General features: G+C 40.4%; 1 protein-coding gene across 1 annotated transcript in view; it reads right to left on the bottom strand.

Moving 5' to 3' along the window:
- The window catches only part of POC1B (POC1 centriolar protein B), a 100751-nt gene that overhangs the window by 67012 nt on the left and 12056 nt on the right, over positions 1 to 21683 (bottom strand). The window contains exons 4-8 of the mRNA XM_074941921.1: positions 20731 to 20910; positions 19251 to 19358; positions 16935 to 17050; positions 4045 to 4178; positions 2988 to 3056 (exon numbers count right to left, since the gene is read on the bottom strand). Of these exons, the coding sequence (XP_074798022.1) occupies positions 2988 to 3056; positions 4045 to 4178; positions 16935 to 17050; positions 19251 to 19358; positions 20731 to 20910 (607 nt within the window). The remainder of the gene's footprint in view (positions 1 to 2987; positions 3057 to 4044; positions 4179 to 16934; positions 17051 to 19250; positions 19359 to 20730; positions 20911 to 21683) is intronic.

The raw sequence follows: 21683 nt of genomic DNA, 5'->3' as shown, positions 1-21683 counted from the left end.
GATGCCAATACTATAACATATGATAGCTTGAAGACAGCTATAAAGAAAACATACTGGGGGGAGAGAGAGGGAAGTAGAATTTCAAGATGATGTGCAAAAGCAGCACTCAATTGTGCTCCTTAAGCATTTTGGAAGGAAGGTAGGAAAAAAATCCAAAAACAAATTCCAATTTTAACCTCCATATAGACTGGAAATGTAAGCAAGTGACAGCTGATTGAGTTATCTATTCCATGTAATCTGACAAAATCCACTTCATAATGACAAATTCTGGAGAACATTTTTGGTCTAATGTTTTTACATAAAGTAGCTTTTTCAACAGATGCCAAATGTTACTACATTTGTAACTAGAGCTAAGGCATTACTACAGGGAAATCTGTGTCCTTTATGTCCATTATCTGTGCAACAAACTGTAGCTATTTATTAAAGTCTTACCTCAGACATCCCCTAAAATGAATACATTTAGTGTAGAGATTATTAGAGAAGCACTTTAGCAGTTCCATAAAGTTGAGTTGAGATTTCAACTTAGACCAGGAATTAAACTCTTCTAACAATTATAGAGGGGTCACTGGCTGGCCAGTGTGCCCTCCCATTGCTGAGCATAGCTTAGCAGTCGCTTTGTCTCTGGTGCCCCATCCTTGCTCACTCCAAGCCTGAGGTGGCTTGCACCCCTTTTCACGACTCAGCCCTCTGATCGGGTCATCTATAGTCCTATCCCTTCCAGGGTAATAAAGACTCCAATAAACCAAAAGTCTATTGACTTGGAAGCCTCACTGTAGGTTTGATAACTTTGGAGGATCAGTGGGAGAACCTAGGCCTTCCCTCTTGTCTGGGTGCTTCTATAGACTCCCTGCTGTTTCTCTGTGCTACTTCCTGCTGTCCGGTTGATGCTGGCTGATGCAAGAGGCTGCATGCTGCCAGAGAGCCCCAGGGGACTCTCCCCTTGAGTTCTCTGGCTGCATGCAGCCCCTTGCACCATGAGCCTTCTCCAACTGTTTGGGAAGTCTCTTTAAATTTCTTTTTCCGCGGAGTTCTCCTCCCTGTTCTCTTTTATTCTGGAGGCTCTTCTCTCCAAGAACAGCCATTTATCTCAGCTGTTGGTGGTCAGCTTAGTCATAGCTCTGGAAGTAACTGTTCTGCCCATTCACCCCTTCCTGGCTGTTACAGTGGAGGATTTATATTCCCCTCACAGAATACTATCTCCTCTGGAGAACAGCACTTATTCTTTTTAGTAAGAAACACGCTTCTCAGAATTTCCATGTAAATCTGTTAGTTTATGAATTATAATTTTACAATGATCCCTTTAAGAATTTTTGCTAACTGTTTTGGCTCCTTAATGCAAATAAAATTCCTAATAGACTTCAGATCTGAAGTCTGACTCACTTTTCATGTGCAGCAAAATGTAAGGTATAGGCTACTTTAAATTTTTTTTAACATTATATTTAACCATTTCTACTTACATTGAAATAATGGAGTATTTTTGTCATTGAATAAATGCTCAAACTGTAGATTTAAAGTTTCTATCCCTCAAGGTTGTGAAAATAGCGCCAAGAGCTGCAAAGTACCCTATTTATCTTCTTGAAGTGTGGATAAACAAAGTGGTGTGTTCCTTGACAAGTAAACTCATAAGAACTTTTTGCCTTTTGAGGACTATTAAGCTTACCATAGCAGTTTCACTATTCCATTATTTGGTGTACTCTTTTCACCTCCAAACTGCAGTCTTTAATTAGCACATAGTAAAGTGAAAAAAGCATTTGCATGAGTTTGGTAAGATTTCCTCCTTTTATGCTCAAATATTTTAATTGTTACATCTAGCTTCATTTTCATAATTTAAATTTATCCACCACGTCTTTTTGCAAATCTTCTACATCTCAAGTTTCAATCTTTTTTGCTAGCAAAATCCTCCAGCAACAATATCCTTACTTCAGTTTGAGGTTTTTCTCTCCAATATTTGCCAGTCTTTTGATTGCTGTTGCAGATTCATTGTCATGTCAGCTGTTCTTATTTCCTTTGAGTTCCCCTAACTCATTTCTAGAAAACGTGCCACATGAAGCAACATCTCTGGTACTTTGCATCTGATTGCACTTGAGGAGTAAGACAGTGGTGTCTTCTTTCTAATACCACCCGAGTTTTTAGTTTTTACAGACTATAAAGTTCTAATCCAAGTGGTAGATTATTTCTATCTTCCATAATTGTGCCCCTTTTATTCTTTTACCATGTAAAGACCTGGAGAAGCAGCTCTAAGACCAGACATGGTAGAATTTCATAGTGACCAGATTTACCCACAGTGGCACAATCTACTGCACCCATAGTCGGGATAAGGTGACTCGGTGGTTTAATAAAATGTATTTTCCCTGGAATTATTAAACTGATATTCTGCATGAAATCTAGTGCGTTTGCTAATTTAAACTGGCAGAACAATCTCAGCCCAGATTTTTTAATATCTCATTAATTTGTGCACTAAGACTAGGTACCTTCCTCTAATTAGAAGGGGTAATGTAGCAAACAGAGCATCTATGGAGATAGGATATATCCTATCCTATGTGCATCATCATCAAAATAATCATCTTTAGCCAAAGCACACTAGTAACAGCAAATTGCTTTCCTGCTGTGCACTTCTGAATTGAAGAGATTTGTTTGAATTACTGTATTATGATCCACATTGTTTCCCTGAACTTGAATCATTACTTGTGGTGTCTTTCTTATGATATGGGACTCATAAAATACAAATGGAGTTTTTTACTGTAATACTCAGTTAGAACTGGTGAATGTAAAAAATGTAATTTTATTGCACAAAACAAAAATAGTATAATATCACAAATTAAACTTTTATATAAGCCTACCTAGAAACAATTACTAAAAACATGCAAAATGGATCAAATAAGTCTACTGTAATTCTCATGGTTTCAGAACACTATTTAACTCATTCACTCACTATAATAAATACTGAAATAATTGTTTTATATAGAACATGAAGTTTTTAAACAAACCTGTGCATCAGCTCCACCTGATGCAAATTTTTCCCCACCTCTGGAAAAGGCCACAGAAAGCACAGGTCCCTGTAAAATTAAAAGCAAGTTCAGTCATGTGCTAAAAATTTTTTCTATTACAGTCTCTCTTTACATTGAAATACAGATAGCCATCTATTGTTCAACAGAACTCCAACTTTCTAATGCTAATGAATAAGATAGACAAAGTGGATGAAGTAATATTTTTACTGGACCACCTTCTGTTCATGAAAGAGACAAGCTTTCAAACTTTCTGAAGAGGAAGAGCTCTGTACAGCTTGAAAACTGGTCTCTTTCTCCAACAGAAATTGGTTCACTAAAAGATATTACCTTACCCACACTGTCGCTCTAATATCCTGGGACTAACATGGCTACAACAACACTGCAAACAACTAATGAGAAATAGTCCAACTGCAATGATGATTTCTACAAAATTAAAGCTGAGTGAAAAATGAATACTACAAATCACAGGAAAATATTAGGTCATGATTATTGCCGTATTACTTATTATTCTAAACAACACAATCTTTCCTATATCTAATTTTACTTTATATTTACTTTACTATATATTTGATATTTTTATCATAAATAATTCAATCAGAAAGTGGGGCTTGCTGCATATTAGGGAGGAAGAGAAAAGGAAAGTGGTGATAGGAGGTTCCTGTTAAGATTACCACACTCCCCCATTAACTACAGAAGGTTTATACAGCACATGTACTTATCTAGCAGATGATTAGTTGTTCACATGAAAATTATTGAACATAACCCTCTTGATTTCAGATATTAATTCAGTATGAAAACAGTTACCCAGCATTAAGCACATTGACTGTCACTTAAGGTTATGCAATTTCTGTCAACTTGTGACCAGCCACAAGACTTTCATTTTCCATTGAAAATGTCATGCGTTGGCAAATAACTGCCATCATTAGTGCACCATGCAAGTGTATTATTTTTCCTCTAATGAAGTTATTAAACATATCAATATGATAAAATCTACTCACATTTCAGTTAAAAAAGAACTACTACAGTACTGCTCTACCTTGTGTCCATGAAGCGTATATATAAGTCTTCCTTCCAAGAGATCCATAATTTTAAGGGTACCATCAGTAGAGGCAGTGATGATATAGTTTCCAGAAGGATGGAATGATACACAATTAACTCCTGCTCTGTGAACTAATTCATAAGAGACAAAATTCAGACATTGATACTAACTATTGGAAGTAAAATCTACGTTTCCTATAGTAGTTGCTTCCTAGTGCCCAAAACAATAATCAACTCCCAATATTACTGAGAGAAAAGAAAAACAAATGTAAAAGAAAGCAGTTACTCAGTTCCATGCTAATACAACAGAAAAATTATAAAACGAAGAAAAATTGTGAGATGTTAAAGTAATTAATGCTTTTATTGAAATAAAGGATGCAGACTTGTTTGCTTTCCAGTTAGCATAGGGAATGAATTTAAATAAATTAATAAAGATATTAATTTAACAAAGAAAAAATATCCAAGTATAATTGCAGTTTATAGTAATTATAATCAATTCATTGATTACAAAAAAGCATTTATGGTGTAGGAGGAGATTTGTTGACATCATGTATTAAATTTATAAAGAGACAAAGAATTCAGACACTAACATATAGCACAGAGGTTCTCAAACCAGGGGTCGTGACCCCCCAGGGGATCACAAGGTTATTACGTGGGGGGTTGTGAGCTGTCAGCCTCCACTGCCAATCCTGCTTTCCCTCCAGCATCTATAATTGTGTTAAATATATATTTTAAAAAGTGTTTTTAATTTATAAAGGGGGGGAGTGTCCACACACATAGGCTTGCTGTGTGAAAGGGGTCACCAATACGAAAGTTTGAGAACCACTAATATAGCATGTTAAAAATCATGATATTAAAGAGTTTGACAAACCAAAAAGTATAAAGCAATTCAAAGCAAAGGCTATTCTCTGTGATTAATTTCATACTGTTAAATCTAAACTCCTTATGATCATGTACCAGTGAGTGTGTTTTCTGGTACCTAGACCCAATAACATGAGCTTAGGATGAAAAGCAAGCCTTAGCATTGAATGTCCCATCTTTTATTGGCCAAACTCAGATGGTCAAGCTGACTTTCACAGCATGTGGCTTTTTTAAATAAAATAAATAAGAATTCTTAAGATTATAGCAACTTCTCAGAGGCTGTAAAATTAAAGGACAGTTTCAAAGGGACCAAGTTGAAATACGTTGCAGTTTTTTAAATCAAATGGCTTTCTTCTGAAAGCTAAAAATGTTTACAAAAAGTAATATTGAGTCACTAAAACATATAGAAAAGACGTATTTAATAAATATTGAATGTTTTGTTTTCTGTATTGTCAGTTTCTGTTCTTGGAGAAGAGGGACTGAGTCACATCAATCACACTGTCACATCCTGATGTAGCAAAATACTTCAGCACAGAGCTAACTTCAGTGGGACTATGCACAGGCTTAAAGTTAAACATATACTTAAACATGTGCTTCACTGGATCAGGGCCCTAGTCAATCAGGTCCGGATCTTGTGAGGTGCGGAGCACGTTCATCTCCTATTGACTTTCCTTGGATCCTAGTGACTTTAAACTAACTGCATCTGGACAATCAGCACATTGTAAGACCTGCCCATTACTGAGTGGCAACAGGCACTGAATGGAGCCCATCCTCCTATTTGGTCATAAGGATGGTGTCCCAGGCATAAAAAACAAACAGATTAAGAATTTCCTTTCCTTGCCCCAATAAACAAACAAAGTATTACACTAACTACAGCTCTTTTTAATCATTTTTAAAACGTGGCTATTTGGTGGAAAATATTAGTCTTTGCTACAAGCTAAGGGCTTGGAGAATTTCAATATACAAATGGGTAGCAGCTATTTTTAATAGTTACAAAAACAGAAAAAAAGTGGTTTAATACGAAACTCCACTCCCCCCAAAATGTCTTTGTGCAGTCATGCCACTATAAAAAGTTCAAAATGATTATTTTTAAGGAAAAATTGTTTTTGGAGGAAGAGAGGGAGATGTCTATCTTAGCTGTTTTCTAAACATTTGAAAATAGATTTTGGGCATGTCTACACTACAAAGTTAAGTCAACTTAAATGTAAGTTGACACCCAGCCACCGCAGTAAATAAGTCAGTCGGTTGTTTCCATGGAGTGTGTCCTCACTAGCAGCGCTTGCATTGATGCACAGAGTAGTGCATCATGGGTAACTAGCCCACAGTGTAACTAGCTGCAGAGGGGTTGGGAAGGGCTTGCAACATCTCATGGGACCAAAACATTGTCACAGGGAGGAATGGGAACATGGCTTCAGCCTCCCATGATGCAGTTTCCTCCATCCCTCCTCTGATATCAGGGGCAAACAACCCATATTTTCTTCTATCTTTTTTCAAAAGCCTGGCTTTGCCACGCGTATGCAATAGCCCGAGAAGTAGGGACCCTGCTCAGCTGTGCACTCTTGTTGCGAGCATTACAAACACCTTGTGCCTTATCCTGAAGTATTTCCAGAGCTGAGACAGGAGCTGCAGCACGGAACATTGCAATGTCATTCAAGCAGCCCAGCTGAAAACCATTGAAAGAAACAATTCCTGGTTGCTTCTGGTAGTCACGCAGCAGCTGAACATAAGTGGAACACCGTTTCTGGTCCTGGGAAACAAGAACTGACTGGTGGGATCGCATTGTTATGCGGCTATGAGATGATACGCAATCGCTACAGAACTTTCAAATGCGGAAGGCCACTTTCCAGGAATTTTGTGCAGCGCTTTCCCCAGCCCTGAAATGCAGCAACACCAAAACGAGACATGCTCTGACAGTGAAGAAGCGAGTGGTGATCGCTCCGTGGAAGCTTACAACGCCAGACTGCTACTGGTCAGTGGGGAATCAATTCAGTGTTGCTAAATCCTCTGTGGGAGCTGTTGTGATCCAAGTGTGCAGCGCCATTAATCAACTTCTGCTAAGAAGGGTCATGACTGTGGGCAATGTGCAGGACATAGTGGATGGCTTTGCCATGGTGGGGCGATAGACGGAATGCATATCCTTATCTTGGCACCAGACCACTTAGCCAAAGAGTATATAAACCATTAGGGATACTTTTCAATGGTGTTGCAAGTGTGGGTGGATCACAGGGGCCGTGTGACCAACATCAACGTGGGATGGTCAGGAAAGGTGCATGACATGTGCATCTATAGGAACACAAGTCTCTTCAGAAAGATGCAAACAGGAACTTTCTTTCCAGATCACAAAATAACTATGGATGACATTGAAATGCTAATACTGATCCTGGAAGACCCAGCTTACCCCTTGCTCTTATGGTTCATGAAGCCATACAGTGGTCACGTGGAGCAGTAAGGAATGGTTCAAGAATAGGCAGAGCAAGTGCAGACTGGTGGTGGAATGTGCCTTTGGCCATTTAAAGGGTTGCTGACACAGTCTTCTTACTAGGTTAGACCTCAGTGAAAGCAATATCCCTATTGTTATCACTGCCTCCTGTGCACTCCATAATATATCTGTGAGGCAAAGGGAGAGAAGTTTCCGCAAGGGTGGGGCATGGAGACAGATAGGTTCACAGCTAATTCTGAGCACCCAGATACCAGGGCAAGAAGAAGAGCCCAGCAAGGAGCACTGCATCTCCAGGAGGGTTTGAAAACCTGCTTCAGTAATGAGCCACAGTAATGTGCACTGCTTATCTGTGTTGTGCCTTCTCATACCATCCCATCAGTTGCATCAGTTTCTCTGTACCCCTCTCCCACTCCCAAGTCCCCACGATTGGAATAAATAAAGAGCATTTCATTCTTGAAACATTGATTTTTATTGCACAAGCACAAGGAAACAAAGACCAGGAATATAATTTAACCTTGGGCAAACAATGTGATAAAATTGGGAGGGAAGAAACCAAGTCAACTTGTCTGTGAAAGCACAGTAGTCTTGCCCATCAAAAGTCTCTGTTTGTTCTTTGTACCCTCTCCCAGAGTTGACTGGAAGGGATACTGAACTCCCCCCTACCCTACCTCCTGGAATGTTTGAGGGACATTCATGCCACCCTCATGCTCCTGGGATGCCCTCCATGTCCTGTTTTTCAGACAATGAAATACTCCAGGCTCTTAGCACCATGTCAGGAGTCCCAGAGGCATTCATTATCTCACTGAACATGTCACTGCATATGTAGCGGGGCAGTTACCCCACTCCGGAAAAACAAGGAGAAAAGGTAGGCTGATTGGGAAAGCAGCCACAGCTGGGGCCATGCCCAATTAGGAGACAGCTGGCCCTATCAAAGGGCTGTGAGCCAGGAGCTGGGTCAGTGTCTCTCTCTAGCTTTGGAGAGAGATGGACCTAGCTGCCTGAAGGAGCAAAGAGTACCGTGGACAGAGCAGTGCTGGGGAAGGGGCAGGCTGAGCTGGGGAGCTCAGGCCTGGCCGCCTCCCAGGCTGCAGCCTGACAGGAAGGCCTAGAGAAGTACTGTGCTGTAGGGAAAGGCAGCGGTTCCAAACCCCGCTTGCCAATGATGAGTGGCCATTACACTGCAGTCTGCCCCAGTGAACAGGGGCTAGATAATGACTGGCAATAATGACTGAGGCAAGGTGGCCTTACAGGGTTGGGGGTTCCCCTGGGAGGGGAGACCCACAGAGTGGGGGTACTGCTAGTGCAGAACCCCAGGGTAAGGGGCAACGGGATCCAGGAGGGACACGGATGCCTGAGGCAGGTGAGCCACTGGCCAGCAGAGGGCGCGCCGAGCTGGAATCGAGCTAATTCCCAGGGCAACCAGCAGGAGGCGCCACACAGATGAGTCTTGCTTCGCTACAGTGTATTCTCTTTTGCCTCCTCCTAATCTGTGAAAGCCTCTCTGCTAGTGTGGAGGATGTGCTGAAGGGCAAGCTTTCCACTATAAGGCACACAAAGCACAAGGCAACCATTGTCAGTGCATACCCTGGATCTAGTGCAAGGTTGCTATTTAAAAATCACTCCTCTTATTACACTCAAATGCAAGCCAGAACAGAATCTGAATCCCTAGCTATTCAATGAACTGACTTGCTGTTCCACCCATGGTGAGTACGGCTCAGGGGCATGGGCACGGGCACAGGCCTTGTGCTGCAACTTGTGGGAAACTCACATCGGGAGCACATGTGGACCACGCCCCCTAGCAATATGGATGTTGCTTTGAGACCAGGGACCTGTGTTAAGCCTCCCAAATTGCGGTCTTTGTCCAAGGTGGTGGGGCAGGGGTTTGTGGCCACAAGAGAACACAGAAGCCCACTCCTCACTTCTCTTAATGCTGCTGGTAATAGTCACCCTGGACTTGCAGAATGTAAGGTCCGTGCCGATCCCTGCCAACAAAACCACCAGCATGTTAAAGAAAATGTGGTTGAGGGACCCGGAAGTCACCATGGGTGGTAGATCACATGCTCTAATATTTGCGGTACGAGCACTTGTAATGAAAACTTCCACCGTCTCCCCGAGGTGACCTTATGTGATATCAATCTCCTGAAGGAAACAGATACTGCAAGTGTCTATAAATGGACCGAGTCCTTACATTGCTATGCTGTGTATCGCAATGCCAGCAGACTTAATACTGGAGTGCCATTCAAAAGTGTCCTACCGTGGTAGAAGAAATAAGGCAGCCCTCCCCAGAAACCTTCTGCAAAGGATTGCAGAGTACTTCCATGAAAGTTTCCTAGAAATCTCCATTGAGGATTCCCGGGCCATCCCTGTGCACACACAGTATTGTCTGGAGGGCACCTTCTGTGTAGCTGGAGCAGCCACTGTGAAGCAGATACCCACTGCAACTCACTTTTTCTTCAGATTAAACAAAATAGAAGAGCATGTAAATCCTACAGTTTGATTGGAATTGCATAGTCACCAGAGGTGCCTTCCCTGGCATCATGCTCAGCCACCACGTTGTCCTGTGACTGGCTGGGCCCCAAGGTTAAAAATAGCTCCTGGCTCTCAAGGAGAATGGATTCACTGCTTTCCTGTCTCCCACTCTCCTCCTCTTCCTTGTCCAGAATGTCTTCCTTGTTGTTGCCGGAGGTGGCCTGGGACTCAGACTCCTGGGAGGTATCCACGTGGTGTTTGGGGGTAGTAATGGGGTTGCCGCTGAGAATCTCATGCAGCTCATTGTAGAAGCAGCATGTCTGTGATGCAGAACCAGAACAACTCTTTGCCTCCCTTGTCTTCTGATATGCCCCCCAAGTTCTTTGATTTTCATGTGGAACTCCTGCCTGTCCCTGCTGTAGCCCTTCTCTCCCATGCCCCGCGCAATCTTTGCGTAGACGACTATATTTCTTCGGCTGGATCGGCACTGTGCCCACACAGACTCTTCTCTCCACTGACCAATAAGACCCACCATCTCCTGTGTACTCCAGGCTAGAGTGTGTTTGGGGCATTGAGTCCCCATGATCAGCTGGGTTGGTGAGCTCTCCACGCTGATCAAACAGGAAATGGGAATTCAAAAGTTCCCAGGGCTTTAACAAGGGAGGGACTGTTTCTTGTGTACCTGGCTGCTGTGCAGCGGAGTTGAAAATGATCTCCAGAGCGGTGACAGCAGAGCATTGTGGGACACTTCCTGGCTGCCAATTCAGTCAACTTATACAATGCTGTGTCTACACTGCCTCTCTGTTGACCCATCAACATCAAATTAAGCACTACGCCTCTCACGGACGTGGAGTAATTAAATCGATGTTACAGGCGAGTTAGGTCAGAGGAAGGGTCCTGGTAGTTTAGATGCATACATTATTAGGTAGATGTAAGGTGGCTTCCATTGACCTAAGTTTGTAGTGTAGACTAGGCCTTAATGGGAAACTGATATTCTATAAATATTGAATTATGCTATTAATCACAGATGTGTATGTTTTCCTAAAACTTTCATACTGTAACATACTGTACTGAAAATCAAAAGTAGGAAGACAAAGGAAAATAACACCTACCTAATAAGATTAACAGATTGTCACTGTAGACTAGAATGTCTGCAGAGTCACTGCAAAACTGATAACAGCTACAAACATGACTGAGGACCGTTTTTGTTCAGAATATCACCAGCTTAATTATCATGGAGTTTTGCGGTCTGTTACCATGCAATTTTTAAGTTCTCAGCCACTCTGACTTTACTAATTATAGTGTGCAATATAGTTATAGTAAGGCATGGTCTCTTGGCATACAATAAACACTACACCATTGTGACATCAGAGGTAACCCAACCAACTGCCATCCTTACACTACAAAGGTGGTTTTCAACCTTTTTTCATTTGCAGACCCCTTAAAATTTTTGAATGGAAGTGTAGATCCCTTTGGAAATTTTAGATATTAACGGCGGACCCCAAAGGGTCTGGGGACCTTAGGTTGAAAACCACTGCCTTACAAATAATTTGTATGCAACACTTTAATTGGTTGTATGAGGAAGACTGCACAGAAGGTGGATTACTTGGCCCAACTGCCAGTTTTTCAAAATCTCTTACAGAACAACACAACCAACACACACACACAGAGCCCCTCACAGCAGCGCACACTGCTCATTTGCCACCTGCACAAATCGACACAAATCTTCCAGGATTGTCTCTCTCTCTCTGCGTCACTCTGAAGCCTAGCATGTCTGGTGAGACACTGTGAAGTGAAACAGCTAGAACCATGGTCGATGGCTCTTTTTTATTTGGAATATCACCAGGTTCAAGCATCAGTAGGCTGTCAGAACCAGATGGAAGGCTGGAGTCCAAAGTTCCGTGGTGGTTGGAATGTGACAGTTGATCAGAGAAAGCAGGAGTAACAGCTACATGGGGTAACAAGGAGATGGTTGTCCCACCAACCAGGGGGCTGCTCTGTGTACAAACTTTGGGGAACATATACAAACAGCAACATTGCTCTCTGCAACAACACATGGAAACAAGAGCCCTTTTTATCAGCTTTTTGACACACGAGTTTAGGAATTACACCCATGCAACAGGATGAGCTTTCAGCTAATAGTTCTAAATAAAAATTCTGAATAGTATTCCCCCATCATGAATCTGTCTCCTCCCCATATCTCCAGCCTTTCCTAAATTTTTATCTTCTCATGATAGACTAGAACTTGAAATTCAGAATATTATTTCAAAGTAACATGAAAACTACTTGAATGCTAATTTTCATGCCGTTTATTTCTCCCACATTCTGCCTTATTTAAATAAAAAAAATACTTATCTTTTCATAACTATTTTCCAGAGCACTTTTCAAATGTTAACTATTACTTGAAACACCTATATGGAAAGCCAAACACTGAAAGGATAAGTAACTTGTCCAAGACCGGAGAACTACTTAGCGGCATAATTAGCATTAAAAGACAGAAGTCCCATGCTCTAACTCCCAGTTTCATGTTCTAACCACTGGACCACACTTTCTCAGAGTTAGCTGTTATTAAGCAACATTTCTTATACAGTAACTCCTCACTTAACGTTGTCACGTCGCTGATCTATTAGAGAATATGCTCGTTTAAAGTTGCACAATGCTCCCTTATAATGTCATTTGGCAGCCGCCTGCTTTGTCCACTGCCTGCAGGAAGAGCAACCCGTTGCAGCTAGCTGGTGGGGGCTTGGAACCAGGGTGGACCTGCAGCCCCCATATCAGCTCCCCTAAGTTCCCTGTGCAGCAGCCGCACAGCAGGCTATCAATTGCTGGGCAGTTCAGGTGTCCCTCCTGCCACTGCTGTGTGCTGCTCCTGCCTTGAAGCTGCTCCTGGGGGTGGGGTGGATAAAAGGGGTGCTAATGTCAGGGAGTCTCCCTCCCCCCCGCTCCTGTACCCAGGGATTTCCCTACCCCCCCCCCCCAAATTTTCCCAACACCCACCCTCTCCCCCCAGTTTTGTGAACTACTTACATGCAGTGTTGCCAATTTAGTGATTGTTTGGACATATGAATTGAAATTGAAACATTAATATACACTTTAAAAGCATATAAAGTGTATGATAAAATAAGTTTATCTGAAAAAAATAATAGATTTGAAAAGTGTGAACATAGACTAGCTTCCTTATACAGCTGTTGTTTTTTATGACAGTGTCAGTACATTCATTTCAGGGATGTTGGTCAACCTAATAATTTCAAATTATGATTTGTAATCAAAATTCTAAATGAGCTCTCCCTAACAGCTAGTGATGAGGTGGTGGCTGGAGGGGAAAGGCTTTAGGACCAGACTGTATTTACATTCACACCTAATCTACCTAGGTATCCAGCAAACAGAGCTGTGTTGCTCAAGTGATAGATTTTGGCTGGGGTTGGGTTACAAATCACTTGAATGCGGGGGGGTAATTAAATGTTGTTGTTCTTATTGTAGGAGTAAAGGGCAATAGAACTGTACTCAGCCTGTGCTGATTGAGGGCATCAAGAGGGTGGGAACATGTGTTTTGCTTGTTGGTCTGCCTGAGTCACAAGTACTTTTTGACCTGCCCCTCTCCACTGTTTAAAGATAGAGCTGATTAGGCTCCATAGATAGTGTTTTGTTCTGTTAAGTACGACTACAGCTGAAATCACTGATAATCAGGTCTAAGTGCTTAGACCTGCTGTGGGACAGTGTGGGACAGTGGGAGAGACGGCCCAGTCTGCACTAGCAGCAAGGTTCCTCCACTGAGAGCTCAGCTGAAATCACTGCGAGCTGTGTGGAACCTCAAGATATCAACTCACAGAGGTCACAGTGGCAGGTGGCAGCAGAAGGAGACAGCGCAGGGCCATTGGCAACAGAGTGATGGAGTGAACGGTGGCACAACGAACAACAGTGGCCAGAGCGAACAGTGAGCAGCTGGAGCAATGAGCAAGGTGCCTTCTTGCCCCCCACCTGGGAGGTGAATTCATGTGAAAGCACCTCTGAAGTCTGAGCCAAAGACAACACCGGTGACCAAAGACAACACCGGTGAGAGTAAATGAGGCTGTTAAGAATGCTGGAGACACAACACAGTTCATGCGAACAAACATGGCTGTGGCATCATACTTTCTATTTAAGCAAGAGATACCACACACTACAAACTGGAGGCCAATGTTAAGTGCATTGTCACTTGTTCGGAATCAGTGTTCAACTTCAGGATGAACAAGACCAGCAAATGCTCACTATCTTTCTGCAAGAAACTCAACTGACTGGCTACCAGCATGTGGTGCAACAGTGAAAGACTCAACAGTTGAAAAAGTGAAGAGCTCTCTCACCACATTCAAAAAATTTCCATAAATGACTGATGAATGCACTGATGCAAATGGGCGTCAAGTATTAAGTTATTGTGTATGTTATCTTGATGTCAATGGTAGGCCAGTAGATGCATTTCTAGATGTTCAAATTATAGAAGACAGATTGGCTGCATCTGTAACAACCCACATCTTAGAAGAGTTACATGCTTGTCAATTGGACCCCAAACACATGGCTGCTTGTGCATTTGATGGAGCTGCAAACTTCTCTGGAAGACATGGTGGAATACAAGCTTTGCTCAGAGAAAAGTGTAACCCTAATCTCTCCTATACACACTGCACAGGCCATCTACTCCAACTAGCGCTAGTATGAGCTGCAGACTCTTCAAAAGACATTAGAAAACTATAAATTTAATGTCTTCATTATGTTCTTTTTTCAGCAAGAGTCCAAAAAGACTGAATATCTTAGAAAATATAGAAGATTACTGGCTTTGGAAAGTATCTACCAAGATGGGATGGATCTAAGTAGTGAGGTGGTGGATTACTTTTGCAACTACATTCAGAAAAGACTATTGCCATTCTCTCTCTTGTACGTCTACTGTTGAAACCACTTGGGTCATTAAACAATGCCATCCAGGCATCTGCTACAACAGTAGTAGATCTGTGTCCAGCAATAGAAGATACATTTGGATCAGAGAGCTATCCATTGAAAAAGTACTGGAAGAAGCAAAGACTTCAGTCCAGAAGTTGACTAATGAAGGCATTTATATTGAATCCTTAAGTGAAGAGACCAAGAAATGTTTGTTAAGACATCTGAAAAAGTACATAGACTTGATTCTTAAAAATCTTTTTATAATAGTTTACAACAGCGACTTCTAGATTCTACTCAACCTCTACGTAGCTTGTACAGATCTCTGTCCTATAATACACCGACAGTTGAGTGGAGTGAGGCACTACCAGCAAAGCCATGTGCTCAGGACAGAATAGAGAATTTGAACACAGAGTGGAATATCATACGATGAATTAATGAAGATTTGACTTCAACTCCTATTTGATCGTCACTCGTGGCTAGACCAGATCTTTATGCTAGGTTTCCTGGGATGAAAGAAGTAGGAATTCATCTCTTGCTACTCCCAGTCACAACAGCTACAGTTGAGCATTCTTTTTCATCATTGAATAGAATTTTGTGTTCTAAAAGAAGTCGCCTTCTGCCTGATCATGTGAATGAACTAATGAGCATATCAATTAAAGGAATGAAAGTTCTGGACATACAAAGAAGCCACCAAAGATGAACGCATTGCATTCAAGAAGTTCATTAACAGAGTTGTGCAAAATTATAACAAGAAACTAATAAAGATGTAGATGTAGTGCTTCATAGAAGGCTTGAGTAGCCAACTTTAATTTGTGTGATAATTTTAAAACATGAGTTAAATCTAATAAAATGGTCATGAAACATTTTTCTGTTTTTACTATGGTGCCATACAGCCCACCTTCAACCTCATGGTCTCACCCTTCATTGGCCCTGACCCCACCCTAATTTCAATTCCTGGGGAAAACACTGCCTGTACCCCATCTCCACAGAGCGGGGGAGGAGGAAGACGGACACAACAGGGCACAGGACGGAGGGAGCTTGCTGGCAGCAGGTGGTGTCTCAACTTGCTGATCTACTTAAAAAGGCAGTGTACTTAGAGTGGAGTCAGCATACTTAAAGGGGCAATGCTTGCGTATCTCTCGCACACACACACACAGTGTGTGTGTGTGTCTCTCTCTCTCACACTCACACACACACACACACACACAGAGTGTATGTCTCTGACTCACACAGAGATGCACCTCCCCTGCACTTTGGAAAGTGGAGGGAGTGGTACACTCCAGTGGGATAGCATGGGTTCATCATCACATTGTGTTTCCGCAGGGAATGTTTGCAGCCACTGCCATGCATCTATTATGTCTCCTCCCACCATTTATGCTGCCTTGTAGAGTGTGAGGCTACATTAACAATGTGTTAACCCTTGAGGGCTCAGTCGAGTGCTAGTTCATCATTTAGCAGCAAGGCATTCCCTGGGAAATATCCTATCCTCTTCCACCTTCTGACTCCACCACCTCAACCAAGCTTTACAATCATAATTGCTGTGTACAGTATTAAATTGTTTGTTTAAAACTTATAGTGTGTGTATGTATGTATGTATGTATTATATATATAAATAAACGTCTTTTGCCTGGTGAAAAACATTTCCCTGGAACCTAACCCTGCCTATTTACATTAATTCTTATGGGGAAATTGGATTCGCTTACCATTGTTTCACTTAAAATAGTATTTTTCAAAAACATAACTACAACATTAAGCGAGGAGTTATTGTAGCTGTTTGTTATGTTATTGAGGAGTCTAGCTCATATGTCACTTTCACAATGGCCAGGTAGAAGATTTGGCATTAAAAACTAGAAAACAGCATCTGTCTTCAAATCCAAGAGGCAGTAGGATTTCCTGCCAAGAAAACCTCACAAGTCAACTGTTAAACTGAATGAAATCAACCTTGTTCGGCCACTTTATAATTCCATTTTGTGCATAATTTCATCCTTCTTCTCTCGAGGAGAATTAGCAGAATGAAAAGGAAAAGTATTCTCAGCAGAATAAAATGAAATCAAGGTGTACACTAAAATAAAGGATAGTTAAGGTAATATTTCTTAAAGTTACAAGACATTTTATTGCTTCCATTTTAAATAAATTATAATATAATATAATATAATTATAAAAGAATTAAGTAAACAGGTTTAGTTACCATGAGCTATGTAAGCTTTTACCTTGGTAATGCTGCAGTAACTTGTTCATTCGAATATCCCAGAGCTTCACTGTATGATTAGAACCTGCAGAAACTACACATGTACCACTTGGATTGAAATCAACATAGTTTGCAAACCTAGATGGAAATTATGAAAATAGATTTAATGAGTATTGCTCTTTTAACAGCAATATCTATAATTCAAGAGAATTAATAAGAACACAAGAATAGCCATACTGGGTCAGGTGAATGATCTATCTAGTCCAGTATCCTGTCTTCCAACCGTGGCCAGTGCCAGAAGCTCCAGAGGGAATGAACAGAACAGATCAATCATCAAGTGATCCATGCCATCATCTACTCCCAACTTCTGGCTGTTAGAAGTTTGGGACACCCAGAGCATGTGGTTGCGTCCCTGACCACCTTGGCTGAGAACCATTGATGGACCTATCCTCCATGAATGTATCCAATTCTTTTTTCAACCTAGTTCTACTTTTGGCTTTCACAACATCCCCTGGCAATGAGTTCCACAGGTTGACTGTACATTGTGTGAAGAAGCACTTCCATGTGTTTAAACCTCCTATTAATTTCATTGAGTGACCCCTGGTTCTTGTGTTATGTGAAGGGATAAATAACACTCCCCTATTCACTGTCTCCACACCATTCATGATTTTATAGACCTCTATCATATTCTCCGTTAGTTGTCTCTTTTCTAAGATGAATAGTCCTAGTCTCTCCTCATATGGAAGCTGTTCCATACCCCCAATCATTTTTGTTGCCTTTCTCTGTGCTTTTTCCAATTCTAATATATCCTTTTTGAGATGGCACAATCAGAACTGCATGCAATGTTCCAGGTGTAGGCATACCACAGATTTATACAGTGCTATTATGATATTTTCTATCTTATTATCTATCCCTTACCTAATTGTTCCTAACATTGTTAGCTTTTTTTTTTTTTTTTAAACTTCCACTGCACACTGAGCAGAAGTTTTCAGAACGCTATCCACTATGACTCCACGATCTCTTTCTTGAGTGGCAATAGCTACCGTAATTTAGAGCTCATCATTTTGCATGTATAGTTTGGATTATGTTTTCCCACGTGCATTATTTTGCATTTATCAACATTGATTTTCATCTGCCATTTTGTTGCCCAGTCATCCAGTTTTGTGAGATCCCTTTGTAATTCTTCGCAGTCAGCTTTGGACTTAAGTATCTTGACTAATTTTGTATCATCTGCAAACTTAGCCAGCTGACTGTTCACCGTTTTCAAAATCATTTATGAATATGATGAACAACACTGGTCCCAGTACAGATCCCTGGGGGACACTGCTATTTACCTCTTTCCACTGTGAAAACTGACCATTTATTCCTACCCTTTTTTTCTCCTGTCTTTTAATCAGTTACTGATCCAAGAGAGGACCTTTCCTCTTATCCCATGACTGCTTACTTTACTTAAGAGCTTTTGGTGAGGGATCTTGTCAAAGGCTTTCGGAATGTTAAAGTACACTATATCCACTGGATCACTCTTGTCCACATGCTTGTTGACCCCCCTCAAAGAATTTTAATAGATTGGTTAGGCATGCTTTCCCTTTACAAAAGCCTTGTTGACTTTCCAACATATTTTGTTCTCCTATGTATCTGATAATTCTGTTCTTTATTATAATTTCAACCAATTTATGTGGTACTGAAGTTAGGCTTACAAGCCTGTAACTGCTAGGATCACCTCTGGAACCTTTTTAAAAAATAGTAAAATTGAAGTGCTTTTCAGCTCAGACAAAAGGTGGAGAGAGATAGCATAGCACTAGTGAAACTAAATAAGTGCATATATTGGGCTTATCTTCAAGGAGGTTCCATGCATCCCAAAAGCTCTGACTCGTTTATGTTTACAAGAATATGGGATAATATGAAACCAAAGTACTTTCCACAACTAAAGAAGGCAGAACACACTGTAGCTTGCAGAATATTAATGAGTATGAGGGGAAAAATTGAGAATTCTTCACTAACAAAACATCCTACTCTAAATTAACAGAAAGGAAAGTATTGGGGAAAAATTCAAAGATAAAAGTAGTCAGAAGTCTAACCCAGCCATCTTCTCAAGACAGGTTTGGTCTCATCTCCTGGAGACAGAAAAACAGATGGGCACATTTAGACAGCCAACTGGCTTCTTAAAAATAAAAAAATCTTTGCATTTCTTTGATTTCCATCTGCTGGTAGAAAAGTTTGCATCTATTTTCAAATACTGCATAGAGATGTTGGTGAAATTTGATTTAAGACAGCACAAAAGATGAACTTCATATCATAGTAAATAAACTTCTGCATTCTTCTGTTGCATGGCACTTACCCTTTATAGTCTGTAAAGCTATCAATGCATACTTTATTTGCTGCATCCCAGATTTTAACAGTTTTATCCTCACTGCAAGATGCTATTAATCTTCCATCAGGTGAAAATCTGTAAAGTATAAAAAAGGTTTCTATTTAAGAAGTAGTATCAAATATTCAGTAATACAGATAACTGAATAGTAAATAGTAAAAGGTATTTTCTAGGACAATCTCAGTTTACGGGTGTTATACTTACTGAGAAACAAAGTTTGCAAAACTAGGCAGAAAAGATTACCCCTTCCCATACCATTTATAAAAAAAAACCTTTTCTGCCCCTGAAATCTAAAAACTAAAATATATTTTTTAAACACCCACACAGCTGAATTGGGTGGAAGAATGACCTGTAGGCTGAATCCAAGTATGAAAGTTTCAGCTCTAAAGGAAAAATTGACAGAAAAGTTACAAGCGAATGGAAACAGAGGGTCATCCTAGAACTCTGCATTTAAATTTTAAACTAAGGCTTTCTCTACCATGAATATTTTAATAGTATTAAACATACACATGCTTGGGAATTTTCATTAGGTAAGTCTTTCTAAACTAACAATGATCCTTCAATAATTACCCTAAACTCTCCCAGATTGATTAATGAAAAATTGCTTTTAAAAATAAGAAAAAAAATGAGATTAGTCAAAGTCAAACTTATTAGTCTAGTTTCTCCAGTACTCATTACTTCTCTTTTTGAATACATACAGAATATAGGAAAACCAGGATAAAATACAGTAAGTCTTACTTTTTCATCAAAAAAATTCCCATATCTATTTTTTTTCAATATTTTTCATGTATAGTGATAAATGAACAACTAGATATATTTAAATATTTCAGCCCAGATATTTAAAGGTATTTAGGCATGCTGAGCTCGATGTACAAAGCCTAACTAATTTAGAAGGCTAAATTTCATTTTCAAAGGGGATTTAAGCACTTAGGAGCCCAAATTCCAGCTACTGGCAATGGGATTTTGGCTTCTAAATCAGTTAGGCATTGTATGCTGAGCTCAGCAACACCTTTAAAAATCTGGACCGATAGCACTAAACTTGTATCATTTTAATAATATACCTTATGATACATTTCAGAGTAACAGCCGTGTTAGTCTGTATTCGCAAAAAGAAAAGGAGTACTTGTGGCACCTTAGAGACTAACCAATTTATTTGAGCATAAGCTTTCGTGAGCTACAGCTCACTTCATCGGATGCAAGTGAGCTGTAGCTCACGAAAGCTTATGCTCAAATAAATTGGTTAGTCTCTAAGGTGCCACAAGTACTCCTTTTCTTCTTATGATACATGATTCACATTTAACAGCTTTCTACCATTTACACATTTTTCTGCATGCTTGTTCAGCCTCTGGAAAATAAAATGCCTTGTTTAAAGTTCTAAACAAGGAAATTGGCATATAATGTTTCTCGTTTACAAACTCACTATGAAAGAATACAACACCACAACACTCACTTGGCACAGCGAACCCAGTGTGTGTGCTGGGATAAGGAAAGCAAAAGGCGCTGATGGTGAACACTCCATACTTTTACTGATTTGTCATTGGACGCTGTAACTAGGAACTGGCCATCATGTGAGAAGTTCACACTACGGACAGGTGCAGTATGCGCTTTCAGGGCTGAAGATTCTCCATGACTGAAAAAATGCGTTAACATTTTCCATAATATTAACCTTATAGAGGATATAAAACTCAATAATAATCTGACACTGATTAAAAGATCAAAATTAATTCTTCCCTGAATACACCTATACACAAGAACAATCTCTCTTGGTAAATCCTGATTACGGGCTTTAGACAAAGCCACACAGATATTTTGAAAAACCGAATTTTCTGATCTATTAGAAGTTTATTTATCTAGACGACTAACTCTAAAATATAAAAGTACTTTGCCTTTCCAGCATTTGCCTTGTTACTTAGTTCAGAAGATTTAATTAATGAAATAAAAATATTTTAATATACTGTAATAATCTAACAATCTTAAGAGTGAAGGTAAACACTAGCCTCAATACTGTAAAATGTCTTTAAAATATTTTTTGTTCAAAATCACTACCATTTTTCTCTAAAGGAACAGACAAATTTTGATTGAATGAATAAAAGTTGCTGGCTTCTTGGCTTCTTTCATCACTTACCCCCAAATTGCAAACTGTTGCACTGGATTTTAGCCATACAACTCCCATTTAAGTAAATGTATCCTTTGAGTTTGAAAGAAAACACTGCCTCATGAATTTAGGCCTTCCTCCTCCTGCCACCCACTCATGCTTGCCTGCCTTGAGCTAAGGCTTCCTAATTTCTGTACTCTTATAGAACAGTGGAGAAACCAAGGAGAATGAAGAACCTTGCTTCCAGCTGCCCCAGACTCCCATTATCCCTCAGGTCCACCTGATGTTTGGAAAGGGGGCAATAATCT

The sequence above is a fragment of the Natator depressus genome, chromosome 1 (assembly GCF_965152275.1).
Source record: "Natator depressus isolate rNatDep1 chromosome 1, rNatDep2.hap1, whole genome shotgun sequence".
NCBI lineage: Eukaryota > Metazoa > Chordata > Testudines > Cheloniidae > Natator > Natator depressus.
Note: the sequence above shows the minus strand (reverse complement) of the source record. Positions and strands in the feature narration are given on the sequence as shown.